At 37.3% G+C, this 25,764-nt stretch overlaps 1 protein-coding gene across 17 annotated transcripts in view; it reads left to right on the top strand.

Moving 5' to 3' along the window:
* The window catches only part of QKI (QKI, KH domain containing RNA binding), a 133,719-nt gene extending 118,920 nt beyond the window's left edge, over window positions 1-14,799 (top strand). For 5 of the 17 annotated variants that reach the window (XM_015858033.3, XM_015858031.3, XM_015858029.3 and 2 more), the window contains 4 exons: window positions 1,624-1,711; window positions 3,850-4,146; window positions 6,783-6,857; window positions 11,574-14,799. In XM_015858033.3, the coding sequence (XP_015713519.2) occupies window positions 1,624-1,711; window positions 3,850-4,146; window positions 6,783-6,857; window positions 11,574-11,590 (477 nt within the window). In that variant the 3' untranslated portion in view covers window positions 11,591-14,799. Of the gene's footprint in view, window positions 1-1,623; window positions 1,712-3,849; window positions 4,147-5,998; window positions 11,019-11,573 lie in introns of those variants that run through there. The other 12 variants (XM_015858035.3, XM_015858032.3, XM_085541377.1 and 9 more) reach the window with 6 other exon arrangements.
* Window positions 14,800-25,764: the final 10,965 nt, after the last annotated feature.

Raw genomic sequence — 25,764 nt, 5'->3', positions numbered from 1 at the left:
GGTCTGTCATACAGTATTTAATATATAAATACAGTGATGTCTAACTATTCTGCATGCATAGCAACAACATGAATTGTTAATGTGTTTAATCTTTGTGTTCAGGTAAATCCTCAGTATTACAGTTGGGACTTCAGTTTTTGACATCCGAAAGTGATTTAGACTCGACACATCTACTATGTTGATGTTAATTTCTTGATCTGAAAAAAAGAAAAATGCATAAAAATCCGATGTTAGCTTCCAGTGGGGAGCAGGGGGTGCTTGAGCAGCCCTCACACTAAGTAGTTTATTTGGCTAAATACAATTTTCAATCTTTTCTTCCCCTTGCAATTTAATACGTTACTTCTCTTTGTTTGGGAAGTGAAGCATACATAACAATCTTTTCCTTCAAATTTGTCTGATTTTTTTTCCCATATACTTTGGAACCACTGAATGTGGATTTTCTTGTCAACTCCTAACTGGGATGAGATATTTCAGTGCTACAGTTTCATAGCAGAGTTATTTACTAGTATAGTTTTTAGATTACTGGTGATGATTGCTGTTCTTTGCAGCTCCTAATTCTGCTTTCCATAATCATCTGTGCTCTTCAAAGTCCTAATTCAAACCACCTGTTGGAGTTGTAGTTTTAGACAGGCAAACAACTGGCTCTGGAATCTGACTGTCTTTCAAAGCAGAAAGCACAGTGTTATCCAGGCTGTCATTACCTTTGAAAAGCAGAGCGGGGAACGTGTAAGCTGCCCCTTCTTCCTGAGTGAGACTTTCAGCAGTGGTACAGAATATGAGAAACAAGGTGGCATCTCAGCATTAAAATAGATACAGATGACCATCTCTCTTGGATTTCGTATGTCATTTTCTTGTTTTTTGGTCGATAGAACATAGTCTCAACAAATGATAATATTTCAGGAAAAAGAAATCTGAAAATGTCTAGTCTTCAAATAGTCAATGGCATTAATTATACCATTTTTTTGTTAGTAACTGAAAAAGAGAGTGGTTTTTCTGTAGGGTTGGTATTTTTTGGTTGTTCTTTTACTAAATACCACATAATATATATGGAAATTGCATGATACCATAAAGAGCAGATAACTTGAGATATATCAAATCCAAGTTTAGGAGTAATGTATACTGTATAAATAATGGATATATCCTCATCAGAGAATGTCTATGTTTCAAAGTTCTGACTTCCTTCTTACAGCAGTTGTTGATGTTTAGAAAGTTGCTCAAGTAATTTTTTTATTTTTTTATTCTTTTTTACTGAAGCAGTCAGTCAGTATTGCCTACATAGGTGCACATTAAAATAAAGTTGTGGAAAAAATGTGTGGTGTCCATTCTTCATCCCATCTTAAATAGTTTCTATCAAGTATAACTTTGAATATAGCTTTGTTTTTTGTAATCTTGGCACGAGACTCTTGCAAAACTCTCTAAGACACATATCGATATTAGTTAATGGTAGGTAATAGGCAACTTGCACTTAATTTTAATGAAAAGTTGTCAAAATTTGCTGGTTTTTAGAAGAATGGATAACCATTTCCTTGGTTAAAATGTGACAGTATTTTATTCTAACGCCCTTAGATCTTATGAACTAGTGAATTAATAACCTAAACTTTCTTCCTATCTTTTCATATGCAGGCAGAAGGAGAAGACAGCCTTAAAAAGATGCAGCTGATGGAGCTTGCAATTCTGAATGGCACTTACAGAGATGCCAACATCAAATCACGTAAGCATGTTATAATCTTGAGGGTCAGTGCAACAGTAGTGTTTTTGTAGGGTTTGATTCCTAAGCCTGCTTTCTGGAAAATGGGCTGTAGCAACTGGGCTGGAGAATGGAAGGCACTGTTAAATAAACAAACAAACCAGAACAATAGGTGGCCATGGGAGGGCATCTCCCGGAGATAAGTTTTGCCAGATTTGGGGTGTTTTTTTGTTGTTGCTGTTTGCTTTCTATTTCTTTCATTTTTATTTTGTCTTTCTCATTTAAAAAAAAAAAAAAAAAAAGTTTGAGTTGAAATCTTTTTTCCAGATTTTACTATGTTAGTCTTTTTTTTTTTTTTTTTTTTTTTTTCCTTAATACATATAAAGGACAATGGACACCTTTTCCATTTTATTATCAAATAATGAGTTTGAAAATATTACATGTGTTCAGCATACTGTGAATACATTTATCTGTATTATATTCCTTCCTTTCATCTTCCTTGCATGTGTTCCCCCAATGTTACGTTTTTTCCAGCAATTCAACTGATTTCACTCCTGAGTTCACAGGGATCAGTGATGTAATGAGCCATTTTTGCAATGTCTTCCATTAGATTTGTGTGAGAAAGCTTTTGTAAACACATGTATGTGCATGCTTACACTTTAATTACATACACCAACTAATGACAGCATATATATGTATATTATGCGTGATATAAAGTGTTTTCTTTAGTTTAAAATCTAATTTCTGCTTCTGAAAACATAATTTCTGATGCTCTCCCAGAGTAAACTTTTGCCATAGCTACGATACTGATATCAAATGTAGGCACAGTGAAGTCGTTTTTTTCACTAGGGGCCTACTGGTATTTGCAAATTTGTTTCTCCACACAAACTCCATTTCAGTGTTGAATATGCTTAAAGGTTGGAATGCAGTTTGGTCAATTTGAGAGCACTTACGCGGGTGTAATTATTTTGATTGGAAAGGTTATGTAAGCAAGGGCTTTTAACACCACAGTGCTGGTGATAAGTCTTCACCTCCTAATTAATACCATAATATCTAAAGCTAGCTCAGTTTTAAAACCATTAGAGACCTCAGTTTATTGCAAATTTATGAGTAAAATAACTTTTAGATTAGTTTAAATTGGTGCAAATTTTTGCATAGAAACCTTTATATTAATTGGAGTGATTTCTTTGCTCTGTTCCCACTGGTCTGTTTTAAGTGTAGGTGGGATGATGTTTGTGGGTTTTGTTGGTTTTTTTTTCCATTTTCTGACTAGGTATTTCCATGCTACTGTTCAGTCTTTGATAATGAGATACTTTCATTGTTTGCATTATGACTTTACTGAAAAGTTAAGATATAGAATCCACGGTGATGTATTTCAGCTGAAGAAAGGAACTGAAAATGTTCAAAGTTAGTTTTTTGTTTTGTTTTGTTTTTTTAAATTTCTGCATTGAGCATTTTTGTTTAAAAAAACAAAAAACAAAAACAATAAATCCACAAACTGCACCATCTCAAATCTGAAAATCTTTCCACACGTTTTTTTCAGACCACCTGTAAGTTAATCAAATCAGTGTAGATCAGCAGGCATGCGAAGAAGCTTTTACAACTAAGAGTTTTGTTTGACTGTAGCCAGCTGATCTGTGTTAGTGATTCAGTTGTTGTTTGTTTTGTCTGCCAGCAGACTTCAAATAAGAGATCCAAGAGATCTTTGAATGAGAGATCCAAAAATGTAGAACTCTGATATGGTAGCTCTGCATAACTGAGTATCTGTGGACTCTGTAGTTGCACTACATTTTGTGCTCTGTATTTGATTATGAAAGTATTTTCCTTGTATCTCCTGCATGCATCTCAGTCTCATGCAGTCTTTATAGCATAAATGGAGAAATGTGGTCTAAATGGAGCTTTTGTGCTATGTAACCTGTTTGAGAAATCTACCTCACTGTTTTACAATGGCTTTTTTATTTTGCATGTTCATACTTAATCACACTGGAAAATGGAAAGCTGTTTGCATTTGAATGGTGTGCTTTGGCACTGTGTGATCAGCGCATGTACTAATGATTTCCTTTTATTTTTCTTCTTTCCTACTTTTCCCCTTTTTTCCCATTCTTTCCACGTTTTGTACTGCTATCTCCATACTTTCCTCTGAATTTCTTTGCTTACTGTAGCAGCCCTTGCCTTTTCTCTTGCAGCAACAGCCCAGGCTCCAAGGATCATTACTGGGCCTGCGCCTGTTCTCCCACCAGCTGCCCTGCGTACTCCTACGCCAGCTGGCCCTACCATAATGCCTTTGATCAGACAAATACAAACCGCTGTCATGCCAAACGGAACTCCTCATCCCACCGCTGCAATAGTGCCACCAGGACCCGAAGCTGGTTTAATTTACACCCCGTACGAGTACCCCTACACACTGGCACCAGCTACATCAATCCTTGAGTATCCCATTGAACCTAGTGGTGTATTAGGTAAGACTCTTTGCATGCATGACTGCAGAATACATCGTACACTTTTGTGATATTTGCATCCAGAAGTCATGGGGCTTAAAGGGAAAAAAACAGCAACAAAACACACACACACTATTGCCTCAGATATATCACAGTTGCCTAGGAAGATGGATGGCATAATTCAAACATTTTAACATGTTTTGCATTTTTAAATGTATATGTATGTAATATGTGTTTAGCATATTTGTAAGATTGTTGAAAACAAAATCTTAGGGTTCCTGTGTCATGAGATGGCAGATACATAGACAAGAAAAAAACAAATAGACGTTGATATCATACGTAGTTTGTTCTCCCATCAACGCCAGATTTGTTTTCCTGTAATCATTGGAAAAACAAACTTTTAATTTTGCAGTCTTTTTAGTAGCCAAACAGGAGAGAATCGGAAGATGGTTTTTCAGTTTGTTTGTTTGGTTTTTTTTCTTAATTTAGAGCACATTTGATCCATCTCTCCTCAGCGTTAGGAAGCTGTAAATCATTTTGTAAGCAGAAAGTAATTTCAGTGGATAAGTATAAAGGAAGCTAAGTTTTGAGCAATGGACAATACAATTAGCAACGTTATTGATTGCTTTTTTTATATACATTGTTTGAAATGTCCATCATTCCTAATATTTCAGAACATTGACTTGCTGTGTGAAGGCAAAAATGATAAAGCAGCCTTGACAATTTGGTTAGCTAGTCAATGTGGAGCGAGCAGTTCCTATAGTGTCTTCGTTCCCTTCTGTCTGCAGAATATAAATAATCTTTCCTCATTAGTTTGTTCTGAATTGCATATGACCTTGGCGCTGCATAATGTTGATTTTATGGAACTTTGATCTTAGTTTGTTCAATGGCAGTTATTGATTTACACAGATTCTAAACTTCTCTAATGAACACTGGACAATAAGGTTCAAAGTCAATATTTTGTTGAAAGTATTGCAAAAAATCAGTGTTTCACTTAAATGATGAATAGTTGTTATCTGTCTGTGTGCATTTCCCCATTACACAGTAAAAAACAAGATGTATTTAAGATTTCCCTTTCAGGATTAGTAGGCACTAAGCAGAAGTTCCAATAGGGCGAAATTATTCAGTAGGTCTGTCGTTGGGCATCTTGTTTTCTACTATCTGAAAGCCAATATCCAGTGACTATATGATAACGTCACCATTTATTTATTTCCTCTAAACAAGTGCATGCCCTCCCCAGCTCCACCACCCTGATCTATTAGTCCTTACTGTGGCGCCTACAATATCTCCTGGGGTAGAGTTGCAGTTACAGGCACTGTCACAATGCCTATCCTGTTGCTGGTTAGGGGTAATCTCCCCTCCCGAATTTAGTTAATACCAAGTAAAGAAATAGTAATAAGTTAATATTATGCAGGGAACTTTCACTGATTTCTCACAGGATTTTGCATACTTTTATCCTGTCACTCCCAAAAGGCTGTTGATGCCGTCCAGGCACAGCTGGGAGTGCAAGTGTGTAGCCTAAAATGGTTCTCTCTAAATAGTCTGATTTTGAGAAAGAAGAGAAAAAATATCACCACACCCCTGTTTGCATAGCATGGAATCAGTGAGTAATATGACATCTGCTCTATTATCTGAGCATTTGCATTGATTTAATAATAATAATTAAATGAGGTTTTGGTTGAGTTTTACTTCATAATGTACTCATGCTCGTGAGTAATGTTACATATTTTTCTGCTGGACCTTTAAGTTACCTTAAAACAGCTCTGAGAAAAACGACAGGGGAATGAATCCCTTTGAGTATTTTGGGGTTATTGGTGCTGGAATCCAATTTTAGTTGGTGTCTAACTTTGAATTCCCTTCCTTTTATCTTTAGGTATGGCTTTCCCAACGAAAGGCTAAGAATTCAAGAACGGTCTTAACTGATCCTTCATCAGATCTGAATTTTAACAAATGCTTAGTTTCAGCAGCCTTGAGAAAAGCTTGGCCTAGCAGTCAGTGACTTACTTGCACTTTTTTTGCACATAGATTTAAAATAAAATAGTGCTATTAATTTGGATTAGCCCCTATTATTACAGAGTAGCTGTAATTTATGAGTGTATAGTAGTATACTGACTGCTAAGTGTTCTATATAGTGTTTGCTTTACTAATCACTTAATTCATTGCAGTTCATACTTATTGACTTAAAGTTTAAAATTCCAATCTGTAGGCTTGAAGAATTGCTTTAAAACTTCTTTTTTTTTTTTTTTTTTTTTGTGGTAGAACTGGAAATGAACTTAAAGTTAGCAAATAATTGTCAGTATTAAAAGATGGCATTATTTAAAATAGTCCTGCTGCAAGTAAGGCACTTCAGTGAATATGTGACTAGTAAAGCTTAAATGTGCTTGGGTCTAATAGATTTCATGAAATACTGTAATTTTGGGATTGTAAATGAATGGATTAAACAGGTTAAGGCCAGGATGTTTAAAGTAAATGCAATATTAATCTGCACAGATAAACTTCTTACGGTTAAAATTTGAAACTACTGTGCCTTAACTTGTTGCTTTTCTTAAAATGAACTTTTGTAGTTAATGATCATTTAAATCCATTTTGATAAACCTGCTGTTAATGTTTTCTTTGAATGTTTTCTAACTTTGTCTTGGTAATTGCAATTTAACTAGGTGCGGTGGCTACTAAAGTTCGAAGGCACGATATGCGTGTCCATCCTTACCAAAGGATTGTGACCGCAGACCGAGGTTAGTTTAGTTCTGGAGTTCTTGTTTGTAAGAAGTGCTTTGAGTGTACATGAGATTTGCAACACCACAGCTGGTTGACCAAAAACCATATTTTGACCCATTCTTAACTTTTTCACAGAAATGTGAATAGTTAATATTTTAGAGCGTAGGGGATACTTGTGGGTTTAAAAACGTTTTGTAAACCTGCCTTTCCCAGCTCAATTAAATATATACACTTTGTCATATATTTAATATAATAGCTATAACAGATTTCCCTTTTAAAAACTATTTAAAGATCCATCTGCATCAGGAAACCCTATGAGTTAAGTGCTGCAATGATTAATTTGTGTTTTCCCCTCCCTCATTCCTCCAATTTGTTCTTTTAATTGGTGTGGAAATATCAGATTGGTGTTGCAAAATAAAATGAATGGATGGTTGCTTAATGAGAAAGAAGTAAAGGAATAAATGCCTCCTGTCTTTGTCTGGAGAAATTTGAAGATTTAGATTCCTTTTTTATTATTTTTTCCAATAAACTTTTGAGCCACTGTACTGTATATTTTGAGGAGGATGCATGTTCTCAGATACCTAACTGAATTCAGAAAGGTAAGGGCTGTGAAGAAAATACTTCAAAAGTTGTTTGTGTTTGAATTAATAAGGATGGGGGAAAGGAAGGTGTTTTGGTTTTCTTCCAAACTCTGTTTCCTGGTTTTTACCTCTTGCTGCTAAAATGCGTAACCTGAAGGAGAAGCAACTTTTGAAGTTCTGTTGGTGAGATGACATCCAATATTTGGGCATCTCTCTTTTAACTCTTTGACTGGAAAGTAAATCTTCATTTTTCTCCCATTCCTCAAACGTAATGCCTTTGGACCCCTGAATGAAGTATTTAAGCTTATTGAGAAAATCAGTATTTTCGGTTTATTGACATTGGCTAATAAACAGTGTAGGCTGAGCACAGGAACTCCCGAATCCTTATCCTGTCCCTGCTGCTGACTCAGTGTGGGTTTCGGCAAGTCATTTAATCTCTCTGTGAATGTTTTCCCATCTGTAAAATAAGGATAATAATACTTCCCTACCTCACAGGGGTGTTGTGGGGGTTCTTGTTTGTACAGGGCTTTGAGGACACAAAGCTTTATGTTCCAAGTATTATTATTCTGCTCTCATCAAAACCAGTGCTTTGCAGGCTTGTGTGATATTTAATACTCAGAAGCCAAATTCCGGTGACAGATCTGACATCTCCTAATGCTGACTACACTTCATTTCCCGCAATCTCCTATAAATTTTCTACAAGAAACGATACAGATTTCAGTCAGTACATTAAAAGCAGCCCTTCTGGATACTTGCTATGTTTATGTGAGACTTTTTCCTTTCATATGGAAAGAACACATGCTTTACGAAAGATGTAAGGCTGATAACAATACACTACTTAGGTTTTTCAGAAAGTTTCTTCTTATTTATTGAAAGCTCTTCAGTGGGCACCGGGGCATAGTCAGAATAAGGTTATAGCAAATTTTGACAAAGTGAAAAATAAAATTATAACCTATGTTCTGTCAAGTGCAATAGATGTTAGGATTTGGTTATCTTTAAAAGCTTAACCTGATGTTACAAAGATCAGTTTTTGCTTAAGATTGTTTTTGATCTGCAAGGATAGCTTCAGGTTTCCATAAGACTACTTGTTTAGTTGGATATTTGCCTGAAACAACTAGTAAACACACTGATGTGGTACAGAGTAGGAGAAGCATGCCAATATTTTTATTTGCTTTTATCATCATAGCATTTAGTCAACATGTATTTTAAATATTTGGTGAAGGGCCAAGGTGTTTTGTCTGGGGTTGCCACTGAAAAGTCACTGAAAAAAAAATAAAAAATAATGATTAGTTTCATTCTACTTTCTTTTAAAATAGAGCCATTTTCTGATAATACAGTGTTCTTCTCTAACCATATTTGAAGTCAGTTGTATTTAAAATAAATAAATTCAGGTGGCTTATCTCCTGTGGAATAGGTCATGTATACCTCTATCTGTCTGCATGAAAACCATGCTGATATTTCAGATGAACATTTTTTTTAGTCTCATCTAAGCAATACCAGTGTCATCCTAAGAATATCACATAAAATGAACTTTACAATTTTATTACATTTTATTCCAAATCCAGAATCTTAGATTATCCCCGACAGTTTTAAAGCCTTCTGCAAAACTGTTGAAAAGCATTGGTAAAAAATGAAGCAGATTCTTGAACGTGTTAAAATTATGTTGCGGAGTTAAAATACTAATATATGTATCGTATTCATCTATTGAGTTGTTGAATCACTGATATGCTTCTGTAGCTATAGCCATGAAAAACAATGTCAGCAAACCGAAACATATTTTTTTTTTCAATGCAGAAATGTTTTTTTTTACATAGTTAAACATTGCTGAAAAGGTATTTACATTCACTGGGTCTAAGGGTTGTTGTTGTTGTTGTTTTTTGTTGTTGGTTTTTAAATTCTAAATCAATTTTCAGATGACTTGGTAGTACTACTGCATTCACTTTTTAAGTAGGTTTTTACTCTTTGCATAGGTTTTTTTTCTTTTTTTTAGAGATAAGCACTGCATTTAAAGCAAGAATCCCGGAATGTGTAAATGGTTGGGTTTTTTTGGATTTTTTTATTATTTACAACTAAGCATTTAGAATTGGTGAAGGGTTGAGAAATATAGCCTGTTTTAACTAAGAATAAAACCCCAGTTTATAAATAATACACAATTGAATTTGATGCATATAACGGAGAGACTGACTGTTTTAATTGTAATAAACTGTAAATGGTGTTGCACAGTTGACAAACCTGTGTGTACTGTAGAAGGCCAGAGACGTGGCAGAGGATGTATCACAGGTGTACTGGTATTTTTAAAAGGTAGCTTGCTTTGGTTATAAACTCCACGAGAGATAATAATGCTCTGAATATTCTTGAATGTTATATCCAAACCAACAACTGTCACATAATTTATATATAAATTTTAATACCGTTTAATCAAAATTGTAATCAGCATCAAAATGCTTTAAGAGTCTGCGTTTCTAGTATACCTGTAAAGTGGTGAGATTGTGCCACATAAATATTTATTTTTATTTTTGCTTACTTTTGACACAGCCGTTTTAATTTAAACAAATCCCAGTTAGCACGATTCTGAAAAAAATAAATAAATCAGGGAGCACGTGGTCTCATTTATGTTACAGTAGTCATTTTGCTCTTAGTGTTTATGAACTGTATCCTAAATGATAGGCCATCTTTGTTACGTGAAGGTGAATCAGCCCACGAGAGTGATTGCTAAATCGATGCTATCTGTGAATATCACACCTACTGGACTTCATTTTAATGAAATGGCACAAATCTGACTTTGCACTGAATACCTTTCTCACTTTCATCTCCTCTGCCTTAGTCAACGTGGCAACAGTACAAAAACTTTTATCAACCTCAGAATTTATTAGCTATGATTAAGCTGTTGAACGAGTCTTAAAAAATAAAAAAAATATATAAAAAAAAAAAGAAACCATACTACTGTTAAGTGGACCAAGTTTGGTGAAGGAGGATGTGAGAGAATGATTAAAGAAGGAACAGCTCAAGAACATTGGGAACGATAACTTTCCACTTGAGAATTTTTTTATGTTTTACTGTAATTTGTTTGTGTTTTTGGGTTTTGTTTTCCTATTTTTTCCTTTTTTTCCTTTTTTTTTTTTTGTTTGTTTTTTGCAAAAGAAAATAGTATTTACAGGTGGCTTCTTTTAAAATATAAAAATATAAAGCAGGAATGTATATGAAATGTCAGATTTTATTGTATTTGCAGAGTATTAGCTTTGAAAATGAATAAAGAGAGCTGTTTGTAGTTTTAAAATGCCTTATTAGTATCAATTAGATATTTTCTCTATTTTTTGATGTACTTAGAGCTTTTTAAGTATAGAATTTAAAATGGCAGGACTTTTACAGTGTTTACATGCAAGTGCATTTTATAAGTGTCCTATATGTGTAAAATAGTATTTGGAACGGGAAGATGCTGGCTAAAGTAGCAGCCTTAGCGTTTTCCTGGTTCCCACGATGATGCCTACGTTGCTAGACTACAGTTTAGTACTGCTTTGTATCATGAGGCCAAGAAATTCCATGTTGTTTGTAAATAGAATAAATGAAAGGCAATAAAAAATTTATTGAACAAAAAAACATTGTTTGGCCCCTAGTTTTTTGAACCAAATTGTTTCTGTAAGTTCAGAATTCCTCAGATCCATTTCTTTTAACAACCAGTTATTAATAATCACATCCATCATTAATAGTTGCTTAATGCTTGCACCTGGAGAGGTACTAATGCTTAATAGCAGTCAGATACTGATGCCGTGCACTGACTGTTGTTTCCAAATTCTTCCGACTGAGTTCCAAAACTGTTCATTGTTTTTGTTTTCCGATTTCCTTCATCGACTGCTACTAACCATTAGTCGTTAGTTGTATTTTATCTCTATTTCTCCTGTTAACTGGTTTTGTGGGAGCGGGCTTCTCCTTCCCGTGTCCAAATCATGATGGAGGGCTGTCATGATTTTATTGCATTCTGTAGATGGTGTCGATCAGTATGTGAGAATTAAACATGCTTGTTTTTTTTATTAGTTGTGATTAGTTTTCATGTTGTCATTAAGCCGTCACTAGCTGGAACTAATCTCTTCTCTATCTTTTCTTTCTTTTTTTTTTTTTTTATTTTTTTTTTTATTTTTGGTCCTAACCACCCAGCCGCCACCGGCAACTAACCTATGACCTTCTGACCTCTGAACTCTTCACCCAATGATGACCTGACCATGCCTGCCTGCTGATCAGTTAACTGGTAATCGCCTTTGCTTGCCTGTCTTCAGTGCAGCGAGCTGGGGCACTTGTCCGTTCGTCTTACCATCTAACAAAACAGACAAAGAAATTGTTGTCCTCCAACTCCGCTTTTTTGTGTTCTCCTGTCTGGGTGAAAGTGGTTCTAGAACCTGCACTGAATAGTAGTAAAGCAATAAGGTCCAATTCATCCCTCCGCACTGATCATCCTCTAGCGTCCCGCCCCAAGCGAACGGTAAGGAGGCCTCGCACGAGATGGAGACAGATGTCCCTTAACTACCGATGACAGAGGCAGTTACTGTGAGAGACTTCTAGGAATATTTTTCTTCTCAAAAAAAGAAGTCAAAGCTCTCTCTGAATGTACTGTGTGATGATGCATCATGCATGAACCTTTGGTCAGGGATGTCATTGGTGAAGGGATTCCAAAAAGTATTCAAAATTTGACATGCTGTTTAGTCCACTACCAGTGCCCTCAAAGGGCGGAAGTCGCAGCCTTTTTTCTATTGCCTGCCAAATTGGATGTTTTAAAAAAAAATAATAAAAAATAATAAAAAAATTTAAAAAGGAGTGCCATGAAATACAGTGAATTTTCAGAAAAGTTGTCAATGCAGTGAACAAAACAGCAACACTATGAAAGCTAAATCTGAGTTTAAATTATTTTAACCATATTTTAATCCTCCTCGGAAGATTACACGAGAACAAGGTACATGCATTATGTGTCACATTACTGGGCAAACTGTTCAAATATTTTTTTTAAACCTCCCTGTATAGAAAAAAAAAAACAACAAAAATTCATTAAGGATGTAAAAGCCATGCTTGCCTATTTGCTGTATACATGTAACGAAATTGTAGATAAAGTGTAGTGCATTGAAACAAAATGAACAAAAAAGTAGATACTTTTACTATACAAGGGTGCTGGTGCAGAAAAAAAATATATATTTTTGGAAATGTAGCATTTTATACTTTCAAGTGTTATAAAAAAGAAAAAAGAAAAAAAGAACAAAGAAACCCTTTATTTCATTAAATGATTTTTTCTGGTGGTTGTCAAGAAACAAAAGACCAAAAGAGCCTTTTAGTCTTTCTTTTTTATTTTTTAAGTATTGGAATAAGTCTAAAGAAAAGGAAGTGCCTTATTTTCTTCATGGTCATTTAGTCAAATGTCTTGTATAATCATCTTCTCCCTCAGACAAGTTACTGCATGCCACTCAGTCGCCCAGTATGTGAAAAGAAGCTGTGAGGAAAGACAAATGATGAGTTGACCGTATTAATTACCTGATTTTTGCCATATTAGTGTGACGTGACTTTGCCATAATCGCATTACGAAAAACGTTTGCTAGGTTTCTGTCGAATCAGTCCTTAGTTACTTCCACAACTCTGCTTTTCGAATCAGAGCTAATACAGTACTTGTGCAACGTAAACCAAAGGTTCTGTGATACAGTGTCTCGTTCTAAATTAGACTATTAGCTGAGATATGTTGGTAGAGACGGAAGTGTTTCATTTTTGTTCAGGGATGGAGACAAGTTTTCTTGACTTAGGTTGGAATAAATGTGCATCAGACATAGTAGACTTCAGAGTCATCCAGAAAACTGGCGTTCTGTGGATAACGAAAGTGCTTAGCTAGTCCTCAGTTTTATGGTCTGAGCATGTCCCCCGTTTTTGTGAGCAGTTTCTGCAGTGTCAAGCAGTATGCAAGTTATTTATTTTTCAGCTCTCCTTTGATTAATGTTACATCTGCCTACTGGCTTTCTTTCACAAGATGCGCAGGAGGGGGACGTCAGTTAGCTGTTTGAAACCCAGCTATGCTGTAGTTTTAACCTTACTTCCACATGAGATTGATGTAGCTGGGCGATCACAGGAGTTGAAGCTGTTGAACGCACAGTATTTGAATCTTAAAAACATTAAGTATTACTTTGTGTGGAGCTCAGTACTAAGCTTGGCAAATATCAGGTGATAACTTTACTCCCCTTCTTGTCAACTTACTCTCCTCCTGCAAATCTTCACAGCTTCCAAATGAAAGGTCAATAGTAAGCTAAGAGGGCTTACATTTTAAGCACCTGCATGGTGACCTCATCTAACATCTTGTCTCACCTGGAAATAATTATCAGTTTATTTACTATGCAATAGACATTCATCCTTTTGTATTCAGCTAGCTTTTTGTTTATTGTACCACCGGCTTTGTCTTCCTGTTACACATACAGTTGTTGATTATACTTACAGTATATACTGTGCCATTTTGATTTTTTTTGTTGGTTGGTTGGTTGGTTGAATAAACTTGCGACACTCGAACATTTGAAGAGAGATTTGCTAAAACAATACCAGTATTTGATCCAGTTTCATCTCAACTATGATAAAAACCTGGACGTTTTGGATGTTTATCAAAGGTCTTTTATTGGGAGGGAGGGGAAGTACGCGCAACAGATGTGTGACATGTGAAAGTAATGTTTGCTATGAACAAATCTTCTGAAAACTTAGTTGACAAAATTTTGGATCAACTTAGGAAAAAAAAAAAAAGGAAAAAAAAAAAAAGCATGACTTTTGAAATCTCCGAATGCCTTCGTTCTCAGTATTATCATTCTTTAATGACTTTTTCTTTATTAAAATAAGTAGTTTTAAGACTTCTTTCTGACAGTATTATGTAATTTTTTTTTTTTTAGAGTGGGTAGATGGGAGTGTCGCTTGTATGTAACCGTACAGATGACATGTATTTGTCTGTTCTTTATTATCTTAGTAGTTTCATGCTATGTATGTACCATAACCAACCTATTGCCTATGAGAAACATGTAAGATAATGTATTTACAGCCATTGTTACAAGTTTATAATGTATTTTTCTATCTTGTTTTATATGTATGTTATATAACATTCAAAAAGAATTTTTTTCCTGATTGAGAAAAAAAAAAAAAGGATACAAAATGCAAAACCCACAATTTTGATAACAGAGAAATTGCCAATTGTTTTGCAGTACTTTATTATATTGGGAGTGTTGTCTTTCTTGGGCTTTTAGTTAGCTACTGGATGAATACATTAGACATATTTGGGTTTTAGTTGGGTTTTTACATAGCTTGCATTTTAATTCTTTGGTTCTTTGCTGTTTCTATTAACCCATAGCATTATTTTAATAAATGTTATAATACCAACCTACTAACTCTGGACTATGTCTGTTTATTAACCATTACATGTTTAATTAAAGTAAACAAATAAAGACGGAAGAATGTAAAGTCTTGAGTTACTGGACTAACCCTGAAGAACGTGACCACAGATAACACAACGTGACTTGTTTTTATGTTGTTTGTCGGCTGACATTCTGCACACTACTATTAAGTTGGCTTTGGTCGTTCTGGCCTTTTACCTTGGGGAATAGGTGCCAGTAGATAAGGGAACAAAGTAGCTTTTATTTTATTTTATTTTATTTTATTTTATTTTATTTTATTTTATTTTATTTTATTTTATTTTATTTTATTTCATTTCATTTTATTTCATTTTATTTGAGGCATTCTTCTTGTAGAGTCTTGCCACTTGCCTTTCAGCATCTGCATTACTAATTCCACACTTTCTTTTTCTTTCTCTAAATTAATTACTGTCGGCTCACAGCAAAAGAGCAAAGATGCCAATGTATTGGTAAATCATGATGGTGTACAGAAACCAGTTTGATTCTTTGTTGAACCATTCAGAGGTTGCAGTTCATCTTCTTGCAATTTGTGATTTGTTGGCTTGGGCACCTGTTGCATTATGGGACATTTCCAAGCACAAAATGCATCTAGATAGGATTAGCAGTACATTGAAATACAAAATCTTCTTTTATTCCCTTGCCAAAAGTGCCTTATTTTCTTCACACCGAGCTATTTTTATGTGATATTTTGTACTTCTGCTATAGTCTATCAGTATTGCCTAGCTCAGGGGAGTACAATTTCTGTAAGCCAAAGGTCAGAACGTATCATTTCCTAATGACTGCAGAAAGTATAAAAACACACCTTTCTCTAAATTTCCAAGCAACAGCCATTTCAAATTCCAGGTCTGCCTCTCTGTAATCTTTATCCCTGCGGATGACTGTAGCAACATGAATGCAGGGAATTGAAACGGTGAAAATGCTGCTTTGGTTGTACCTCCATGCAGATGGCTTTTACGGAAACATTTCTCTTGACGCTTCTTTTGTCTGAGGCTCCTTTCCATGGCATGAGTAGTCTGCCTAGATTTGCAGTCATAAGGAGACAGTCATTATAGCTAATGTCAAGGGAGACTGTTGATGTCGGTCACTTTTCAGATATCGACAGCCTCGGTGAAAAACGCCATTTATTTTCACGTATACAGTAAAAATTCAGATAAGGAGATTTTGGAACATTTATGATGTTTCAAGTTACACATCTTGAAGTCCATGCGATATAAAATTTTTACTATTTCTTTCAGGATTGGCAATAATTAAATTTGAATGCATCTTTGTTTTATGGAAGAAAAATAGATGAGCTATGATGAAGGTGTCTTTTTTATGAAGATGTGTAACTTTTAGTTTGTTCCACAGAAACGCATAAGTAGAGTTAGACTTCTGTCAATACGTTTAGAACAGTTTCACTCGTACAGCAATTTTAACAGATCAGAGATCTATTGCTATCCTAAAAGTCAGTCACGTGTAGATGGCGAAACAACAACAAAGAAAAGGGCATTTTCAACAAATAAGGTGAGGAAAATCAGATGAAGTGATGGCACGGGGTGTCATTACAGAGTCACTGATTTATGTTCTTTGAATATTTCATCAGAGGCGCGTATTTAAATTCTGCGCAGCACTCTCCAGTGTAAGTGACACTGCTCAGACATGATAAATGATTAATGTTATCTACTGAAAAATACTTCTGTCCCAAAAACTATCTATTTATTTTGTTCTTTTTTTTTTTTCTTTTCTTTTTTTTGGCAACGTTTGTAATGTTTTCTATTTTTTATGAGATGTGAACTACTGTCATACTTGGTCCACAGTGCATTTTCATCTCATTCTTGTAACTCCTGAGAGTTGCCCCTAAATTCTGTAGTATTTTCAATCAGAAAGAAAGCAAAACAATGGAAGCCCTTAAAAATCCTAATTTTACAATAGTGGCTTTTGACCATCAGGTGCATTTCTCAGTTTCCGTAAGTGCCTGCCTGAACACTTTATTTTATGCTTTGACTGCTTATTGGAAAGAAACAGGCTATTTTTAGACCTGAATTTGAGGCAGGATGCCTGCAGTACTGCAGCATCACTGAAGCTTCGTTGTTCTTTGTTTTCTTCCATGGTTAAATTCTCTTCTCATTTGGAAGATCTTACATTCAAGTCATGGATAGAGTTGCTGGTCTGTCCAGTAACGTGGATTAATTTTAGGAGAAACAGATTTTTATTATTTTTTTTCCTTGTAAATAGCTCAGAATATCAGCAAAAACACCGCAAAGCCTTTTAAAATAAAATCTGAGCAGTGCTATTGATTTCTTAAGTGAAATGTTGTACCAAATTATAACAAATTTTACTTCTCTGATTTTTTTTTTTTTCTGTTAGCGATGTATAAAATATTTTGTAGAGTCTTCAGGGATATCTTTCAGATACTTTAAATGAAATAAATATGCTGACGATATTGATATTTATTTGAACAGACCTCTAAAAAAGTATGTAAAAAATCTGCACGTAATGGTTTATTTCCAGATGGACTCTTTGAGGGGGACCACTAAAAAGTTTTCTGACCTGAAAATGCAGGGAAGCATCAAAGCGTTTTGCTGTCCATTAAGACATCGTTTTGACTTGGGAGAAGCATGCTTACAAATAATGTTCAGTTTCATATATTCATATTTGGATAACAGTGTAGCAGTCATTGTAACTAGCACATTGTACAGAATGAAATCTGAATAAGACATTCCTATGGAGAAAGTACATAATTGTTATTGGAACTCGTTTTAAAACATTTGATATATTTTCCTAAAACACTATTAATGAACTACCGTTGGAATAACACAAGCAGTAACATTAACACATGGTAATCAATGTTGAATCAAACTGGTTAACAAAAGTACAGTGCTCTTCCTTCTATGTGCCTGCGCACTAATTGCAGGTGGTTTGGTTCTGCATAGGAGTGGGTGGGAGGCACAGCAGGCGGTGACTTGCATTGTTAATTCCTTGCAGCTGGGATGTCCGTCTGATAACTTGACTAACAGGGAGGAACCTGACTCCCAAGGCAAAGATTTAGCTGAGATCTGAATCTCATTAGAAGAATTAATTTTAAATAGTATACATACATACATAAAACGCTTCTACTTGTATTATGGCAGTTTGTGTGAAACATTTAAGGTTTTGTTTGTGCAAAATAATGTATTTGGGGGAGGGAGGGAGGGGGCATGGACATTGCCAAAACACATGTAAATAAAACACCAATTATGACTGTACATTATGTGCAATAAAATAACTGGAAAAAGTGCATGTACTTTATCCTCAAAAGCAAATTGACAGCTCTCAAAGCTGTAGCTATAGTTTTATTTTCTGAAAAAGTTCAATTTTATTCTGTATCTAAACAGCAGAATAAAGAATGTACATTTTTCACACTTCAATTTTCATTAATGCTTTTAGCACTGTTATGAAAGTTGTCACATGCTGAAGAGACTTAAATTTTCATTAAATTTTCCAGGATACTCAAGGACAGCTTATTGGCTATGCCACGTTATCTGTATAACTCTAAATGAGAGTAGTATGCGTTACTTATCATAAACGTGAAATAGGCATTTTGATTATAGATTTGCAGATGCACCGATTTCATAATATGTTGGAGAGGACCAAGTGATGATGATGTTATCATAATTCTTTAGGCACAGCTGTCACAAATGTTGGTGCAAAAATGGAAGAGAAGTACTTAGTACTGAAGCCGACTGTTTTGGTTTATTCTGGTCGCTGCCACCCTAGCTAGTGTAAATAATCTAGTGAGAAACGTATTTCGGAGAAGAAATTGTTTTAAAACCTTCACTGAGATGTATGCAATAATACCTCTTCGTTATTTAACTGTCCTGCATGACATACCAATTGCCAAATTGGAGGAAACGAAATGGAATTGATGGATGGACCATTCTCTGGATAAGGAATTGGCTGGATGGTCGCACTTGGAGAGCTGTGGTCTGGTCAACATTTCAGTGTGGAGACCAGTGATAAGCAACATTTCTCAGAGATTGGTGAGCTGGGACTGGTGCTATTTAACATCTTCGTAGGCAATGTGGACAGTGGGATGGAGTGCACCCTCAGCAAGTTTGCAGACAACACAAAGCTGAGTGGTGCAGTCAACACACTTAGAGGAAAGGGATGCTATCCAGAGAGACCAGTACAGGCTTGAGAGGTGGACTGTGCCAACCTCATGAAGGTCAACAAGGCCGAGAGCAAGGTCCTGCACCCAGTTCAGGGCACAAATAGAGGATGAGCAGAGAATGTCTTGTGAACAGCCCTGAGAAGATGGATTGGGGAGTGCTGGTTGGTGAAAGATTCAACATGAGCTGGCAGTGTGCACCTTGCAGCCCAGAAGGCCAACTGTATCCTGGATTGCATCAAGAAAAGGATGACCGGTAGGTCAAGGGAGGTGATTCTGTCCCTCTACACTGCTCTCATGAGATCCCGTCTGGACTACTGTGTCCAGTTTTGGGGTCCTCAACACAAGAAGGACATGGAGCTGCTGGAGCAGGTCCAGAGGAGGGCCCATGAAGATGATCAGAGAGCTGGGGCACCTGCCCCATGAGACAAGTAGAGACTCTAGCCTGGGTCTCTGGGCAGACCTTATAGCAGCCTTTGAGTACCTGAAAGGGGCCTACAGAAAAGCTGGGGAGGGATTTTTCATAATGGGAGGTAGCAATAGGATGAAGGGAAATGTTTTTAAACTTTAAGAGGGTAGATTTAGACCAGATATTAGGAAGAAGTTACTCATTGTGAGGGTGGTGAGACAGTGGAATAGGCTGCCCAGAGAGGTTGTGGATGCCCCCTCCTTGGAGATGTTCAAGGCCAGCCCGGATGGGGCTTTCAGGTGTCCCTGCCTATAGCAGCTGGGATTGGAATTATATCTCAAAGGTCCCTTCCAACCCAAAACATTCCATGAATTTTTGATAATTTATTTACTGAAGTGATTAAGTCCTCCTACCTCATAGTTTAAATAAAAATCCGTGCTTCAGAAATAAGCAGAGAGTAGGTAAAGCCAAATGCAACATCTGTAGGAGTCTGACAGAATAGGGCAGAGGAGGCTAATGGTTAGCTACACTGTTCTAGAAAGGATGAAAAATCTACTGTAATTAGCATTTGAAGACTTCTTCCATCATGAGTCTCAACGCACTAGTGGCATGTAGTCATTTCTGAACTAGCTTTAATCTTGGTGCTTAATTGCAGTAAAGCTGTAAAGATCTTGTTTGGTGTGTGTGTGTGTGTCACTTAATGAAGTAAAGCAGCCCTCAAGGTCTTTGCTGTTACTCTGGATGTAAACCCCATTTTGTGTGCTGCAGCCCTGGCTTGCTGATGTGTGGGCCCACCCTCACTTTCTGTTCTGTCATCTTTGACTACCTGGCATATACGCACTGTGCAAACTCATTCTTTACCCACCCACAGAAAACAAGAATTATGATGATCTTCCATGTCTCCTTCACCATGAGAATTCAGTCAGTGCCTATCTGTGATCACGTTTGCACTTGTGATTGTTTTCCTTAGGTCTACAAATCTATGTTAGATGTGGAAGTTGTTGACTGGAATACTTCTACTGGCAGAGCTGATTATTAACCTACCACTGTTTTCTTCCTAAGTGTTTTGGTACGCTTGTGGCTGGTGGTCTCACTGCTATATTTCTTCTCAATATTTTTAAGGTGATTGCTGTAATTCCCTTGAGGAAATACAAATGTAACCACTGTCTTTATCTAAATAGTGAGACTTTGATTACCGATGAGGACAAAATGCAGTGATTGAAATGATTCCTTTCACTCTGCTATTCAAATCTACCAATGAAAGTAATATATTGAGTTCATAGTCAAACAATAGGAAACTGGCAGCCCATTCATATTGAGTTGATCTCTACTGACAATTATCAACCATGATAAACCAGTAACTTCCCAACTTAAACATTTTAAACTATTTGTTATAAGATAGTATAGCATAGCTGCCTTTTTTGAATTTCTGTCATGGCATCTTCAGAGTATTTTTATCAGCAGCAGCAAGCAAGGTTGACTCCTTTGAGTAGTAAACCCAGAGCTGCGGTTTAAGAAAAAGCACAAGATTATGTCACACCTCTCAACATCACATCACACATCAACATTCAGCAGCTCTTCAGTAAATTAAACCAAAATTTCCTAAATGAAATGAGGAAATGAGGTCAAAAATCTAGATTTCATCTATTTGCAGCCAAGAGGTTGAGGAGAGAAATGGCTTTGGTTACTGGGACCTTTCCAGAATGAATTCTTTGATTTTTAGTACACTGAGAGCTGCCGCAATTTTACTGTCTGAAACTAAGAAGGTCCCAGCTCCTTTTGCAATAGGTCAGTCACAAAGCAAGCAATTGTCTGGGTGCTACTTCTGGTTTGCTTTCGTAGTCTTTTAAATTACAAAACACATAATCCTGAAATCCCCCTATTTTGTACCAAAAGCTTTTTTCTTTAAAAAAAAATCATGACAGACAAATCAGACCCCAACTTGTAAGGCTGTGTTTTGAAGGAGTACTTTTTGAAACTGAAGTTATTATAGTGAAAAGGCAGGTTCAGCAAGCAAGAGTGAAGATACTTGGAACACTGTTTTGGAGTCTCACTGTAGGGTATGCACTGGAAATGCACAAGGTAATAACATCTTCTTAGTTGTGTGCACCTTTCAGACTATGTCCTGTTTTTAACACAGGTGCCATCTGAAGACCTTCACATGCATACTATTCTAGTGCATCTCTGAATCATTTCATAGAAAGCAGATCCAGTTCTGCAAAGCAAACGAGGCCGCAAGGCCATTACTTGCATGCTCTTGGATGACTTCTCCCGCATAACCTTAGTGATGAGATCATTTTGATTCTTTCCCTGAAAGGCAGTGAATGAAGCAGATCTTCTGTGGGATTCAGCTTTGTTTCTGAGAGAAAACAGGAAGCGGACTTCTTTGAGGATTGAAAGAAGATAAACAATCATGTCAGAGCTTTGAATTCAGTCCTGAGCAGATGAGTAAAAGCAGTTTGGACTTTGTATGAGTCAGGAGGAGGAAACAAACATAAACAAGAGCAGCGTTCTCAAGAAGCCTGTGCTATGTTAACAAGAAGTTCATCAGAGACTGTAGGTTCGAATATTAAGTGAAGAAAATTGAAATTATCTCAGTCCTTGAAGAGCTGATTTGCCATATCTCCCTTTTATCTTAATCAAACTTGTTAATTTGTCTTTTGGAAATCTTTCCCTTTTTCAGCCTAATTTGAATTTCACATCATTTTCCTCTGATGTTCTGCCCTGCCCCCCCCCCCTGCACTGTGCTGTCTTACATTTCATACTCAGAAGTTTCCCTTCGTTAGGATGCCCAGTTGGTACTGTTCATGCCTGGGATAGAAGGACTGCAAGCAACATTTTAGGTCTATATCAGAATTTGCAAAATGTGAGACTACAGAGGAAACCTGTTTAAATCTACATGGCTCCATCCACATAGAAGAAGAATGTCTCAGTGACAAGGGGAGAGTGTGATTACCTAGGTTTTCAGTAGCAAAGTCCTTTTATGTGATTCCACAAATTAAAGCACCATCACTTTACCTTCTTTTGGCCGTGTTTAGTGACAAGGAAAAGAAAATGGCTGGTGCACAGACAGCATTCTTGCTCGAGTGCACAGGGGATGTGCTGGTCCCAGTGGCTCAGCTGGTTGGGCATCTCCCTCTGCCTGCTCCACCTGTGCAGCCTGTGTAGGCCCTGCAGAGCCACTTCTGAATTCCCCTCCCTAGCTCTCCATAAAGAAGCTCGGTGCTGTTTCACTCAAGTGCCTTTGTTGCTCATGTTCTGAACCCTTGTACTTCAGGCCCCCATCCAGTGAGGTTAACCAGTGAGGTTAACAGGAGCATTGTAGCAGCACCAGATGTGGATAACTGTATGAGAGCGTGAAGTGCTCAGACAGAACAGAGCTGAGTGTTCTCTTGTATCATCACAGTGTATGAGGGTCTTATTGAATGTACTTGAAAATAAAGCACATAAGCAAAACAAAATAGCTTTGACTTCTTACTTAATCAAGCCCGGAAAACAAAAAGACTGCACAACTTCTCAACCATCTGAGTCCTATTTTCAGACCAAATTACCTCGGTGGGTATCAGCAGCACTGGAGATGGCTGTCCCTGGCTTTGGCCTGGTTGGGGCTCATCGCTGCCTCTGTGCTGCAGCTCTGCATGGACTGATCCACACCCACGTTTACTCTCAGCACGGCAGAGGAGAAACCAAGGTAGCTACAGGGACCAGCACTGCATTGTCTCCTTTGGAGGACCACAACAGCAGGGATATGGCTGGTGCCTGTGAGCGGCAGCAAAACAGGCATAGCTGGATTGTGTTGCAGCCTTAGTGGTGAGAGGTAGAATTTCACAGTACGATGCAGGAGATGTGCATGATTGTAGTGCAGGACTATCTAACACATCCCGTTTAACTTGTTGGACTGTTAGTATCATCAGACAGCACAATACCAAGATTAATTCAGTTTTCAGCTGCTTTTCAGGAAATGGCATGACTGCTCCCAAGGCCTCTCTGGTGTTCACAGTAAGCTAGAGCCAAGCACACAGATATTCTCTCATGTTTGAGGGCTCAGACTGTACCACTTTGAGCTTCTGACTAACCAGTTATCCCTACAATGCAGTGATGAGTCAGTACATGATGCCCTTTACAAATGCAGTCTCATTATAATACACGGTGAGTTCAAGGATGTGGAAAAGATGCAGCAAGACGGCGTTCTGCATTATTGCCTAGCAAAGCTATGCAAGAGTTACTGGGTGCAGGAGAGGATACTTGTGACATACATCATTTGCATTTCAGATTTGAGCTTAAATTTGGGTGAGTTTTTTTTAATCCCTATCTGTGTTCTGGACACTGCATTTCACTTTGTTAACATCACTCATCCTTGACCGTGTTTGGGAAAAAAAGTTGGCATAAAAAACACCAGAGCTCTTCTGCAATCACCTGAGGTTCTGTCTCTTCAGTTCTCAGGTTACCATATGATTTTTGAAACTGAAATGCTGTAAAATAATTAACTTTGCTGCAAGAACAACAACTCCTGTAGCCTCAGGCTGGTAGCTGTGAGCAGCTGCACTTGGGATGCCAATTTTGCAGCGAGCCTTTTGCTTACTTTTGAGGGAAAAAGATAAATATTCCTTGTGAAAGGCAGGACTTTGGATTTCTAAAATAAGAGCTGCTGTTAGCAGATAGGTATAAAGCAAAATCGGGAACACCAAATCAGTCATACCACTTGTCTCAACAAAGGCCAGCATTGGCTGATTTATTCTTAGTTGTGCTCAAGATAATTCGGCTGGCAACCAAGCGTTCTCTTGGCCAGCTTCTGCAAGTAAGGGAAGGTGAGAAGTGGGAATTTAGTTCCTCAGTCAAGTCTTTCTTAAGCTTTTATCTTGTTGGAGTAAACATCTGTGTTATGTTGGCTGTCACATACATCACAGTGATAATCATAAATTATACAGATGAAGTACAACTTTCACTGACTCTAGATTTGTCTTCTGAGTTCCCTCTATGAAATAACCTTGAAATAAATTGTTTCCTCTCTGGCAAGGAAAATGAATGAGAAACCAAGGACTGAAATAGTTAAACTTGTGACTTTTTAGGAGTGAGTGAAGTAGTAAATAACTCTGTCTCAGAGCTCTGTCTCCCTTGTCATCCCTCCTCCCCTTACAGTTTTCTGCCACAAATCCCTGTGAGCTAGACTTTGCACCATGGTCCAAGAATCCTTCAGGTGATGTCGCTGAGGTCCTTATCTGAGTAATCTGCAATGTGTGCAGACTGGGCTATCAGGGCAGGCACAGTTGGAGTCATTTTGGCTTCATGTGCTCTGGAAAAGGACTTATCAGTAGAATTCTGGGCACATTTCTAGTGCTTTGCTTTTTTCTTTTGGTCCTTCCTACAACTCTTCATTTTCTCTCACATTTCTCTACACTCCCACCCACCACCCCACTATGAGATTCAGAACAGCAGAGCTCTGATAAGCAATGCTGACATGCTTTCTTCTTTTGAGAGATCCCATTGGACCCCAGGCAAGGTCTTTTGTGCTCTCAGTGTTCCATCTGCATCAAGTCTCCTCACTGACAGCAGCTCTGGAAAGGGAGAACCCCATTCTCAAAGGTAGGGAAGAAGTTGCATCAGTGGTTGGCGGCAACAGGAGAGTCTGGTTGTGCAGGTGAGTCAGCCCTACCACATGTTCCCCTTGTGTATTCCAGCCACATGCAAGCATGTGCAGACAGGGAAAATTCCAAGCTTTGTTTGATTTTGTGGGAGGAAAGGACCTGCCTTGCTGCCACTGCTGTCTCAGCTCACTTAGAATTAAATCCCACGAACAAGAATTGCTAAAATCCTAGGATAAAATGCTTCTGTTCAATACCCGACACATCTTGCTCTTTTCACTGGGGAAAAGGTAGTCATTTACGGTTTCTTTTTTTTTTTTTTTACAGATTTAATTAGCAGATTTGATGTTTCTATAATGGGCAGCAAACACAAGGTCTGCTCCTGAACTGCTACCTATGTGCTTGCATATAAATAGCACTTTAGTTTCATGAGTTGGAATAATGGCTGAAGAGACTTACCAACAGTGCAGAATCTCTTTTATTATTTTTTTTTCAGATCCGGTATGCCTGCAGTCAGAAAAATCCTACATATGCTTTGGCTTTGAGCTGAAGCTCACCCTGCAGAGAGGTGTAGCACAAAGCAGAGCCTCACGCCAACCCTGCTCAGCCAGGGCTTCCAGGTTGCCTCGGAAAGGTGCAAGAATCAAGAGGCAGCTGCTTTCTGTTCACGGGTAAAGGCGCATAAATATTACCTTTATGACTCAGGTATGTCCTGAAATATGCAACCTGGCGGCAGACAATTCTCGTTTATCGTGCAGATAGTTGTTCTGAACCGCATGGCTGCTAAGTCATGAAATATTAATGGCCATGCAAATCTCCT

The sequence above is a fragment of the Coturnix japonica genome, chromosome 3 (assembly GCF_054131305.1).
Source record: "Coturnix japonica strain WE chromosome 3, WE-NBRP24, whole genome shotgun sequence".
NCBI classification, from domain to species: Eukaryota; Metazoa; Chordata; class Aves; order Galliformes; family Phasianidae; genus Coturnix; species Coturnix japonica.
Note: the sequence above shows the minus strand (reverse complement) of the source record. Positions and strands in the feature narration are given on the sequence as shown.